At 33.3% G+C, this 14325-nt stretch overlaps 1 protein-coding gene across 1 annotated transcript in view; it reads left to right on the top strand.

Annotated features, from left to right (window-relative positions):
* LOC110462614 (retinal guanylyl cyclase 2-like) overlaps positions 1–14325 on the top strand; it is a 72079-nt gene that overhangs the window by 31887 nt on the left and 25867 nt on the right. Inside the window, exons 6-7 of the mRNA XM_021517071.1 lie at positions 12489–12593; positions 13427–13498. Coding sequence (XP_021372746.1) covers positions 12489–12593; positions 13427–13498 — 177 coding nt within the window. The remainder of the gene's footprint in view (positions 1–12488; positions 12594–13426; positions 13499–14325) is intronic.

Here is a 14325-nt window from a genome sequence, read left to right as displayed (position 1 = left end):
CAGTGCTAAAATGTCTCACATTACAACGGTGACAAAATATGCCTTACTAGAGCTAGATACTTGGTAACTTGTCAATAGTTAAAACATTATTATCCCAGTGCTAAAATGTCTCATATTACAACAGTGACAAAATATGCCTTACTAGAGCTAGATACTTGGTAACTTGTCAATAGTTAAAACATTATTATCCCAGTGCTAAAATGCTCACATTACAACGGTGACAAAATATGCCTTACTAGAGCTAGATACTTGGTAACTTGTCAATAGTTAAAACATTATTATCCCAGTGCTAAAATGTCTCACATTACAACGGTGACAAAATATGCCTTACTAGAGCTAGATACTTGGTAACTTGTCAATAGTTAAAACATTATTATCCCAGTGCTAAAATGTCTCACATTACAACGGTGACAAAATATGCCTTACTAGAGCTAGATACTTGGTAACTTGTCAATAGTTAAAACATTATTATCCCAGTGCTAAAATGTCTCACATTACAACGGTGACAAAATATGCCTTACTAGAGCTAGATACTTGGTAACTTGTCAATAGTTAAAACATTATTATCCCAGTGCTAAAATGTCTCACATTACAACGGTGACAAAATATGCCTTACTAGAGCTAGATACTTGGTAACTTGTCAATAGTTAAAACATTATTATCCCAGTGCTAAAATGTCTCACATTACAACGGTGACAAAATATGCCTTACTAGAGCTAGATACTTGGTAACTTGTCAATAGTTAAAACATTATTATCCCAGTGCTAAAATGTCTCACATTACAACGGTGACAAAATATGCCTTACTAGAGCTAGATACTTGGTAACTTGTCAATAGTTAAAACATTATTATCCCAGTGCTAAAATGTCTCACATTACAACGGTGACAAAATATGCCTTACTAGAGCTAGATACTTGGTAACTTGTCAATAGTTAAAACATTATTATCCCAGTGCTAAAATGTCTCACATTACAACGGTGACAAAATATGCCTTACTAGAGCTAGATACTTGGTAACTTGTCAATAGTTAAAACATTATTATCCCAGTGCTAAAATGTCTCACATTACAACGGTGACAAAATATGCCTTACTAGAGCTAGATACTTGGTAACTTGTCAATAGTTAAAACATTATTATCCCAGTGCTAAAATGTCTCACATTACAACGGTGACAAAATATGCCTTACTAGAGCTAGATACTTGGTAACTTGTCAATAGTTAAAACATTATTATCCCAGTGCTAAAATGTCTCACATTACAACGGTGACAAAATATGCCTTACTAGAGCTAGATACTTGGTAACTTGTCAATAGTTAAAACATTATTATCCCAGTGCTAAAATGTCTCACATTACAACGGTGACAAAATATGCCTTACTAGAGCTAGATACTTGGTAACTTGTCAATAGTTAAAACATTATTATCCCAGTGCTAAAATGTCTCACATTACAACGGTGACAAAATATGCCTTACTAGAGCTAGATACTTGGTAACTTGTCAATAGTTAAAACATTATTATCCCAGTGCTAAAATGTCTCACATTACAACGGTGACAAAATATGCCTTACTAGAGCTAGATACTTGGTAACTTGTCAATAGTTAAAACATTATTATCCCAGTGCTAAAATGTCTCACATTACAACGGTGACAAAATATGCCTTACTAGAGCTAGATACTTGGTAACTTGTCAATAGTTAAAACATTATTATCCCAGTGCTAAAATGTCTCACATTACAACGGTGACAAAATATGCCTTACTAGAGCTAGATACTTGGTAACTTGTCAATAGTTAAAACATTATTATCCCAGTGCTAAAATGTCTCACATTACAACGGTGACAAAATATGCCTTACTAGAGCTAGATACTTGGTAACTTGTCAATAGTTAAAACATTATTATCCCAGTGCTAAAATGTCTCACATTACAACGGTGACAAAATATGCCTTACTAGAGCTAGATACTTGGTAACTTGTCAATAGTTAAAACATTATTATCCCAGTGCTAAAATGTCTCACATTACAACGGTGACAAAATATGCCTTACTAGAGCTAGATACTTGGTAACTTGTCAATAGTTAAAACATTATTATCCCAGTGCTAAAATGTCTCACATTACAACGGTGACAAAATATGCCTTACTAGAGCTAGATACTTGGTAACTTGTCAATAGTTAAAACATTATTATCCCAGTGCTAAAATGTCTCACATTACAACGGTGACAAAATATGCCTTACTAGAGCTAGATACTTGGTAACTTGTCAATAGTTAAAACATTATTATCCCAGTGCTAAAATGTCTCACATTACAACGGTGACAAAATATGCCTTACTAGAGCTAGATACTTGGTAACTTGTCAATAGTTAAAACATTATTATCCCAGTGCTAAAATGTCTCACATTACAACGGTGACAAAATATGCCTTACTAGAGCTAGATACTTGGTAACTTGTCAATAGTTAAAACATTATTATCCCAGTGCTAAAATGTCTCACATTACAACGGTGACAAAATATGCCTTACTAGAGCTAGATACTTGGTAACTTGTCAATAGTTAAAACATTATTATCCCAGTGCTAAAATGTCTCACATTACAACGGTGACAAAATATGCCTTACTAGAGCTAGATACTTGGTAACTTGTCAATAGTTAAAACATTATTATCCCAGTGCTAAAATGTCTCACATTACAACGGTGACAAAATATGCCTTACTAGAGCTAGATACTTGGTAACTTGTCAATAGTTAAAACATTATTATCCCAGTGCTAAAATGTCTCACATTACAACGGTGACAAAATATGCCTTACTAGAGCTAGATACTTGGTAACTTGTCAATAGTTAAAACATTATTATCCCAGTGCTAAAATGTCTCACATTACAACGGTGACAAAATATGCCTTACTAGAGCTAGATACTTGGTAACTTGTCAATAGTTAAAACATTATTATCCCAGTGCTAAAATGTCTCACATTACAACGGTGACAAAATATGCCTTACTAGAGCTAGATACTTGGTAACTTGTCAATAGTTAAAACATTATTATCCCAGTGCTAAAATGTCTCACATTACAACGGTGACAAAATATGCCTTACTAGAGCTAGATACTTGGTAACTTGTCAATAGTTAAAACATTATTATCCCAGTGCTAAAATGTCTCACATTACAACGGTGACAAAATATGCCTTACTAGAGCTAGATACTTGGTAACTTGTCAATAGTTAAAACATTATTATCCCAGTGCTAAAATGTCTCACATTACAACGGTGACAAAATATGCCTTACTAGAGCTAGATACTTGGTAACTTGTCAATAGTTAAAACATTATTATCCCAGTGCTAAAATGTCTCACATTACAACGGTGACAAAATATGCCTTACTAGAGCTAGATACTTGGTAACTTGTCAATAGTTAAAACATTATTATCCCAGTGCTAAAATGTCTCACATTACAACGGTGACAAAATATGCCTTACTAGAGCTAGATACTTGGTAACTTGTCAATAGTTAAAACATTATTATCCCAGTGCTAAAATGTCTCACATTACAACGGTGACAAAATATGCCTTACTAGAGCTAGATACTTGGTAACTTGTCAATAGTTAAAACATTATTATCCCAGTGCTAAAATGTCTCACATTACAACGGTGACAAAATATGCCTTACTAGAGCTAGATACTTGGTAACTTGTCAATAGTTAAAACATTATTATCCCAGTGCTAAAATGTCTCACATTACAACGGTGACAAAATATGCCTTACTAGAGCTAGATACTTGGTAACTTGTCAATAGTTAAAACATTATTATCCCAGTGCTAAAATGTCTCACATTACAACGGTGACAAAATATGCCTTACTAGAGCTAGATACTTGGTAACTTGTCAATAGTTAAAACATTATTATCCCAGTGCTAAAATGTCTCACATTACAACGGTGACAAAATATGCCTTACTAGAGCTAGATACTTGGTAACTTGTCAATAGTTAAAACATTATTATCCCAGTGCTAAAATGTCTCACATTACAACGGTGACAAAATATGCCTTACTAGAGCTAGATACTTGGTAACTTGTCAATAGTTAAAACATTATTATCCCAGTGCTAAAATGTCTCACATTACAACGGTGACAAAATATGCCTTACTAGAGCTAGATACTTGGTAACTTGTCAATAGTTAAAACATTATTATCCCAGTGCTAAAATGTCTCACATTACAACGGTGACAAAATATGCCTTACTAGAGCTAGATACTTGGTAACTTGTCAATAGTTAAAACATTATTATCCCAGTGCTAAAATGTCTCACATTACAACGGTGACAAAATATGCCTTACTAGAGCTAGATACTTGGTAACTTGTCAATAGTTAAAACATTATTATCCCAGTGCTAAAATGTCTCACATTACAACGGTGACAAAATATGCCTTACTAGAGCTAGATACTTGGTAACTTGTCAATAGTTAAAACATTATTATCCCAGTGCTAAAATGTCTCACATTACAACGGTGACAAAATATGCCTTACTAGAGCTAGATACTTGGTAACTTGTCAATAGTTAAAACATTATTATCCCAGTGCTAAAATGTCTCACATTACAACGGTGACAAAATATGCCTTACTAGAGCTAGATACTTGGTAACTTGTCAATAGTTAAAACATTATTATCCCAGTGCTAAAATGTCTCACATTACAACGGTGACAAAATATGCCTTACTAGAGCTAGATACTTGGTAACTTGTCAATAGTTAAAACATTATTATCCCAGTGCTAAAATGTCTCACATTACAACGGTGACAAAATATGCCTTACTAGAGCTAGATACTTGGTAACTTGTCAATAGTTAAAACATTATTATCCCAGTGCTAAATGGCTCACATTACAACGGTGACAAAATATGCCTTACTAGAGCTAGATACTTGGTAACTTGTCAATAGTTAAAACATTATTATCCCAGTGCTAAAATGTCTCACATTATAACGATGACAAAATATGCCTTACTAGAGCTAGGTACTTGGTAACTTATCAATAGTTAAAACATTATAATCCCAGTGCTGAAATGTCTCACATTTCAACGGTGACAAAATATGCCTTACTAGAGCTTGATGCTTGGTAACTTGTCAATAGTTTAAACATTATTATCCCAGTGCTAAATGGCTCACATTATAGCTGTGACAAAATATGCCTTACTAGAGCTACATACTTGGTAACTTGTCAATAGTTAAAACATTATTACCCCAGTGCTAAATGGCTCACATTATAACGGTGACAAAATATGCCTTACCAGATCTAGATACTTGGTAACTTGTCAAAAGTTAAAACATTATTATCCCAGTGTTAAATGGCTCACATTACATCGGTGACAAAATATGCCTTACTACAGCTAGCTTACTAGAGCTAGATACTTGGTTACTTGTCAATAGTTAAAACATTATTACCCCAGTGCTAAATGGCTCACATTATAACTGTGACAAAATATGCCTTACTAGAGCTTGATGCTTGGTAACTTGTCAATAGTTTAAACATTATTATCCCAGTGCTAAAAGGTCTCACATAACAACGGTGACAAAATATGCCTTACTAGAGTTAGATACTTGGTAACTTGTCAATAGTTAAATCATTATTATCCCAGTGGTGAAATGTCTCACATTTCAACGGTGACAAAATATGCCTTTCTAGAGCTAGATACTTGGTAACTTATTAATAGTTAAAACATTATTATCCCAGGGCTGAAATGTCTCACATTACAACGGTGACATAATATGCCTTACCAGAGCTAGATACTTAGTAACTTATCAATAGTTAAAACATTCTAATCCCAGTGCTGAAATGTCTCACATTTCAACGGTGACAAAATATGCCTTACCAGATCTAGATACTTGGTAACTTGTCAAAAGTTAAAACATTATTATCCCAGTGCTCAAATGTCTCACATTATAACGATGGCAAAATATGCCTTACTGGAGCTAGATACTTGGTAACTTATCAATAGTTAGAACATTATAATCCCAGTGCTGAAATGTCTCACATTTCAACGGTCACAAAATATGCCTTACCAGAGCTGCATACTTGGTAACTTGGCAATAGTTAAAACATTATTATCCAAGTGCTAAAATGTCTTACATTACAACTGTGACAAAATATGCCTTACTAGAGTTAGATACTTGGTAACTTGTCAATTGTTAAAACATTATTATTCCAGTGCTAAAATGTCTCACATTTTAACGATGACAAAATATGCCTTACCAGAGCAAGATACTTGGTAACTTGTCAATATTTAAAACATTATTATCCCAGTGCTAAAGGGCTCATATTATAACCGTGACAAAATATGCCTTACTAGAGTTAGATACTTGGTAACTTGTCAATTGTTAAAACATATTTATTCCAGTGCTAAAATGTCTCACATTATAACGCTGACAAAATATGCCTTTCTAGAGCTAGATACTTGGTAACTTATTAATAGTTAAAACATTATTATCCCCGTGCTAAAATGTCTCACATTTTAACGATGACAAAATATGCCTTACTAGAGCTACATACTTGGTAACTTGTCAATAGTGAAAACATTATTATCCCAGTGCTAAAGGGCTCATATTATAACCGTGACAAAATATGCCTTACTAGAGCTTGATGCTTGGTAACTTGTCAATAGTTTAAACATTATTATCCCAGTGCTAAATGGCTCATATTATAACCGTGACAAAATATGCCTTACTAGAGCTACATACTTGGTAACTTGTCAATAGTTTAAACATTATTATCCCAGTGCTAAATGGCTCATATTATAACCGTGACAAAATATGCCTTACTAGAGCTTGATGCTTGGTAACTTGTCAATAGTTTAAACATTATTATCCCAGTGCTAAATGGCTCATATTATAACCGTGACAAAATATGCCTTACTAGAGCTTGATACTTGGTAACTTGTCAATAGTGAAAACATTATTATCCCAGTGCTAAAAGGTCTCACATAACAACGGTGACAAAATATGCCTTGCTTGAGCTAGATACTTGGTAACTTGTCAAAAGTTAAAACATTATTATCCCAGTGCTAAAGGGCTCATATTATAACCGTGACAAAATATGCCTTACTAGAGTTAGATACTTGGTAACTTGTCAATATTTAAAACATTATTATCCCAGTGCTCAAATGTCTCACATTATAACGATGGCAACATATGCCTTACTAGTGCTAGATACTTGGTAACTTATCAATAGTTGAAACATTATTATCCCAGTGTTTAATGGCTCACATTACAACTGTGACAAAATATGCCTTACTAGAGCTTGATGCTTGGTAACTTGTCAATAGTTTAAACATTATTATCCCAGTGCTAAAATGCCTCACATTATAACGATGACAAAATATGCCTTACTAAAGCTAGGCACTTGGGAACTTATAAATAGTTAAAACATTATAATCCCAGTGCTGAAATGTTTCACATTTCAACGGTGACAAAATATGCCTTACTACAGCTAGCTTACTAGAGCTAGATACTTGGTTACTTGTCAATAGTTAAAACATTATTACCCCAGTGCTAAATGGCTCACATTATAGCTGTGACAAAATATGCCTTACTAGAGCTTGATACTTGGTAACTTGTCAATAGATAAAACATTATTATCCCAGTGCTAAAATGCCTCACATTATAACGATGACAAAAGATGCCTTACTAGAGCTAGGAACTTGGGAACTTATCAATAGTTAAAACATTCTAATCCCAGTGCTGAAATGTCTCACATTTCAACGGTGACAAAATATGCCTTTCTAGAGCTAGATACTTGGTAACTTATTAATAGTTAAAACATTATTATCCCAAGGGCTAAATACTTGGTAACTTGTCAATAGTTATAACATTATTATCCCAGTGCTAAATGGCTCACATTACAACGGAGACAAAATATGCCTTACTAGAGCTTGATACTTGGTAACTTGTCAATAGTGAAAACATTATTATCCCAGTGCTAAAAGGTCTCACATAACAACGGTGACAAAATATGCCTTTCTAGAGCTAGATACTTGGTAACTTGGCAATAGTTAAAACATTATTATCCCAAGGGCTAAATACTTGGTAACTTGTCAATAGTGCCTTACTAGAGCTAGATACTTGTTAACTTATCAATAGTTAAAACATTCTAATCCCAGTGCTGAAATGTCTCACATTTCAACGGTCACAAAATATGCCTTACCAGAGCTTGATACTTGGTAACTTGTCAATAGATAAAACATTATTATCCCAGTGCTGAAATGTCTCACATTACAACGGTGACATAATATGCCTTACCAGAGCTAGATACTGGGTAACTTGTCAATAGTTAAAACTTTATTATCCCAGTGCTAAAATGTCTTACATTACAACTGTGACAAAATATGCCTTACTAGAGTTAGATACTTGGTAACTTGTCAATAGATAAAACATTATTATCCCAGTGCTCAAATGTCTCACATTACAACGGTGACAAAAGATGCCTTACCAGAGCTAGATACTGGGTAACTTGTCAATAGTTAAAACTTTATTATCCCAGTGCTAAAATGTCTTACATTACAACTGTGACAAAATATGCCTTACTAGAGCTTGATACTTGGTAACTTGTCAATAGATAAAACATTATTATCCCAGTGCTCAAATGTCTCACATTATAACGATGACAAAATATGCCTTACTAAAGCTAGATACTTGGTAACTTGTCAATAGTTTAAACATTATTATCCCAGTGCTAAAGGGCTCATATTATAACCGTGACAAAATATGCCTTACTAGAGCTAGATACTTGGTAACTTATCAATAGTTAAAACATTATTATCCCAAGGGCTAAAATGTCTCACATTTCAACGGTGACAAAATATGCCTTACTAGAGCTAGATACTTCGTAACTTGTCAATAGTTAAAACATTATTATCCCAAGGGCTAAAATGTCTCACACTTCAACGGTGACAAAATATGCCTTACTAGAGCTGGTTACTTGGTAACTTGTCAATAATTAAAACATTATTATCCCAGTGCTAAAATGTCTTACATTACAACTGTGACAAAATATGCCTTACTAGAGCTGGTTACTTGGTAACTTGTCAATAATTAAAACATTATTATCCCAGTGCTAAATGGCTCACATTACAACGGTGACAAAATATGCCTTACTAGAGCTAGATACTTGGTAACTTATCAATAGTTGAAACATTATTATCCCAGTGTTTAATGGCTCACATTACAACTGTGACAAAATATGCCTTACTAGAGCTGGTTACTTGGTAACTTGTCAATAATTAAAACATTATTATCCCAGTGCTAAAATGTCTTACATTACAACTGTGACAAAATATGCCTTACTAGAGCTAGATACTTGGTAACTTGTCAATAGTTAAAACATTATTATCCCAGTGCTAAATGGCTCACATTACAACTGTGACAAAATATGCCTTACTAGAGCTAGATACGTGGTAACTTGTCAATAGTTAAAACATTATTATCCAAGTGCTAAAATGTCTTACATTACAACGGTGACAAAATATGCCTTACCAGAGCTAGATACTTGGTAACTTGTCAATAGTTAAAACATTATTATCCCAGTGCTAAAATGTTTCACATTACAACGGTGACAAAATATGCCTTACTAGAGCTACATACTTGGTAACTTGTCAATAATGACTGTATCATACTACACTGAATTATAAAATCTGTCTCACTAAGTGTGAAAATGTCAATTACATTTGTTAAATCTCTGGATTAAGATGTATCAAATTCCATTATCCTCTTCATTTGACGTTAAATTTGACAGTAAAATAATTCTTACTTTGTTTCAATCTTTTGACTTTTTTATTATCTATAATTGTGTCACATCTCGTAGCTACCATGTATTTAACATTTTTTGTTTTTCTAAAATCATGAAAATATCACAGATGGAATTTAACTTCATGTGTGTCTGTCAAACAATATAGGTTTGTAAACATTGCACATCGTATAACAACCACTGGTATTAAAGTCATAGGATCAATGTGTCAATGTTATTGCTTCGTGTTTTATCTGGAGGAGTCTATCGAATTTTTCTCACGAACCATAGTCTCCCACAGTAATCACATGAGTTAAACGATAACTGAAGGCGACGTGAACGATCCCATATAGGCCGTCAACGACATGTTATCAGATAATCGCCTATGTGTATGTCCTTTTGAAAGTATGTATTGTGATTTCACATCCAAACTAATAAGACGTGTATTGATGTTTTAATGTCATTTGTGTGTCATTGATATGTCCTTAAGACCTGAACGGAATTTCTACATTGTTCACTAAAATAAATTTTATTTTTTATTTTTGGGAAAATGTTATCTCGTGTGATCGAGAGTTGTATATAGTGTATTTAATAAGGTATGATATATTGTAGATGTTTGTATGGTTTTAGTATTGTTTCATGGCCCTTCGACACTGCGAGTCATTTAGGGCCTAACAACACTGTACAAATAGACATTTACAGAACAAATACATCAAATTAGAAATAAAGAGGTTTAAGAGGTGCACAAATGTAAAATTATATTAACAGTGAACAAATTGGATGTAAAATATATCAGATTTTATTATAAAGATCAATTGAGTGTAAATAATCACATATTGATTGAAAAGAAACTGTATCAAATTAACTTGTCATAGACGATACATTTTCTGTCACGTTTTTGTTTGAAATCAGCGCTACAAATTGTAGAACAGACATGTGTATGATATGTACAGTGTATACAACGCTTATTTATGTAACATTTACTTTTGTTTCTTTTACTTATTTATTACATTTACAACATGACACGTTTTGTAGATATCACTTTTATTGGTCCAGATTCAGGACGTCGTTCTGGTTAAGTCTAAGACATGTAATTGAGATTTGTTGTTTCACAAGCCTTAGACCTTGACTTACTGTATATTCGCAAATGCTGTGTAAGAATCGGTATATTCCAGTCAAATTTGATTTTATCATAAGATCAACTGAGTATACCAAAGTCATTACAAAGGCACATGTAGCTACTATTCCCTGTTAAATGGTCAGCATATAGGGTGATCGCCACAACTTGTTTGCCGTTGTCAGTATAATGTGAATAGGTGGAAAGCTGTACTGGGTGCATTCGGTATAGTATTTCAGTGAGGAAGCACTCTAGAGTCGGCATCAGATCCGTGCTATCGCATGGAAGCAGATACATCAACATACTGCCTTCAACACTCTACGTACATTACAGACATAGGTCACGTCTTTTCATCACCTCAGCTGTTAACATGTCGATAAAACTCACACCATTCGATAAATTACAATTACCATTTTTAATTCAGACGTTAAATAGTTTCATTGGCTACCAATAATTGGTAGGAGACACTGAGCTACTACGTATCAATCAGTATCGTTTTATATCTTTATCTCGTGGTGTTAATTGTCATTATATATGGGTTCCAATTGTGTTAAAGTGTACTGATGATATTTTTTTCATTTTACTCTGTTGTATTGGTTTATTTAGCCACTGAATATTAAGCAACATGAGTTGCAATGTTGAACTATCTTAGTTGATAATTTGCATGGTGTGTCGTGTATTTTAAGCATTATATCAACAAAATAGGGTCGTAATGGTCCAAAAGGTCAAAAAGAATAAAAAAAAAAAAATCATCACAAACGGTAGTTTCATAACAATATATACATCCAATTATGGCAGCATCCCTATTTTTCTTTACCCTGTATATCTCCAGATGCTGCGAGGAAAAATGCACATCAATATATGTATATCATAGTTCACTTCAGCGCTATACGAAAAAGAAAGATCAAAATCTGAAGAAACGCTAAATAAGCACGATAACAAAAGTCAAAATAAAATTAAGTTTAATACCTCTGAGATCATGGTTTGGCGTAACCAAACGTGATTTCTTTGTATTTTGAGATATATCAACCATAACGAAGATTAATGGTCAATTTTCAAGTTCAAATTTTATTTTAGTTTGATCATGTTGACCAAACATTTTTTCAGCAGGTATCTCAATACACAGCGCTTTCTATGAAGCTATCATGTGACAACTCTGTCTTTTATTGACGAGTTTAGTAATTTGTCATGCAAATATAACAACCCAGTGTAAATCATAATATCCCTTTACAGGAGCATCAGTGTAAAATAAAACAAATAGAGCATTATCTTTCAAACACCAAAATAAAACTCTAAGACCTTGATATGAAAAGCCTTGGCAAAGATAATTTAATATCTTCAAATGGCGAGCAAAAGTGGAAATAAACGGGGAACAGAACAGGACTACTTATTATAAATCATAAATCAATATAATTTGTTTTATGTGTGGTCGATTACTTCAGTAATTTCTATTTCCTACACCGACAAATGTTGTATGGCACGTATTACTTTTGAAACATTATGCATCATCAATCAAACGTTCCTATCTTGTTTGCTTTGTTCTATATTAAATATTAATAGAATTTATTGATCGGATGATTCATGAATTTATCTTTTTATATTTAATATCTTAAAAGCTTCGGGACATCCGTCATGAAAATGTGAACCCTCTGTATGGATTTTTGAACGACCCCGTCCGACCGGCCCTTGTATCCGAGCATTGCAATAGGGGCAGTTTGAAGGTAAGGAGACCAATTGTATTTTTCAGTACACATGATAAAATAATGCCAAATATAGAGTTCAGTAAAGTTTGTCACGAAATAAATTCATCAGTCTTATGCCTAAGAGCCAATTCTGAAATGTTAAGTGCTCAATCAGAAATCCATCATTGTGATTTATAGGCAAAATTATGTCCAGTGATGTTGCCCTGGTTTTGTTAGCATTTTGTGCCTGGAACCATCGATCTTCACAGTTACTGCTATATTTGCATTATTCGTACATGTAACTCAGCAGAGTTTTTGTAATTATGCAAAATGGTATTAACTATTTGGTGTTACGTAATTGTAATTTAATTTCGTAATTATCCACATCCTGCAAACGTGATTGATCGTAACTTAATGATCAGTCTGTGTTAGATGTCATAAATATGCAGAATAATGTTCTCTCCCTATTATGCAACATAATGCATAAACTGTTGTAATAACTTAACACAGTATATAAATTGTAATCACATAACATTTTATGTACTGAATTGAAATTACATAACATTTATGCAAATATTGGAAGAACGTAACATGTTATGTTTTATAATATAATCACGTGTAATGTAACACATTATACTTACGTAAAATGGCATGTATAATATTGGTATCACTTCACATGGTATATCAATATTGTAATCACTTAACCTGTTATGTACACTATTGTCATCATGTAACATTGTATTAATACGTTGTAATCGTGTAACATGCAGGTCCTAATGGTCAAGTTATTTAAAATTTTAATAAGACATCGAAATAAGCCTGATATTTAAACTTATGGAATACCTTACATAAACCTCTTTTGTTTATTCCAGGATGTCCTGAACAACGAGAATATTAAACTTGACTGGGATTTCAAATCGTCCCTGTTGACGGATCTGGTTAGGGTAGGTCCTCTTCTTCATTTATCTTACTTGTTTGGGATAAATTGCCTTCTTCATTTTGATATAACTGCTAAGTGGAAATTGATTTTTTGATTCTAGCATAGCTGGTTAGTGAAAGGCGTCTTCCTCATTTTGGGGAGTAATAATAAGGAAAGTTGACTTCAGGAATCTGACGGATCTGGTTAGAGTATAGTGACTACCTTAATCTGACGAATTTGGTTAGGAGAAGGTATCTGCCTAACACTAAATGATATCTTAAAGATAAATTGTCCTCTGGAATCAAACAGATCTCGTTAGAATAAGGTATAACAGTGATAACTTTATTTAAAGAGGATCATTTTTTAGGATCGTACCTATCTTCCATATGTACATATATATAATATAACTATGTAAAATAAAAACACAAAAACACGCATACATCAAAAACAAAAACTCAAGAAAGTATTTCTTATGTAAAGGAAGTATTAATAGCAATATTTACGTTTATATTGACTTTTGAAAACAATCAGAGTTTTTGATATTGTAACATCTACGGGTAGTGCATTCCTTATGATTGCGCTCGAATATTGAATGTCTTTTTAAACAGTTCTGAGTTGTGACGATATATGAATAAACAAGCAAATTGGTGGAATTTATACCCCCCGCTTGCAGAACATATTGGAGGTTAACATTATTGAGGTAAAGTTTAAACATGTGAGTATCGTGCTGTTGAGACATAATGTATAGCTTGAAACTTAAAGAAAAAAGCACTATTCCTCATTGATGCACAAATCACATCGGTTGGCAAACTTAGCATGAAGAAAAAAGCCCTATCGATTATCCGTAAATAT

The sequence above is a fragment of the Mizuhopecten yessoensis genome, unplaced genomic scaffold, assembly GCF_002113885.1.
Source record: "Mizuhopecten yessoensis strain PY_sf001 unplaced genomic scaffold, ASM211388v2 scaffold29, whole genome shotgun sequence".
Classification (NCBI taxonomy): Eukaryota; Metazoa; Mollusca; class Bivalvia; order Pectinida; family Pectinidae; genus Mizuhopecten; species Mizuhopecten yessoensis.
This window is presented reverse-complemented; position numbering and strand designations above follow the sequence as displayed.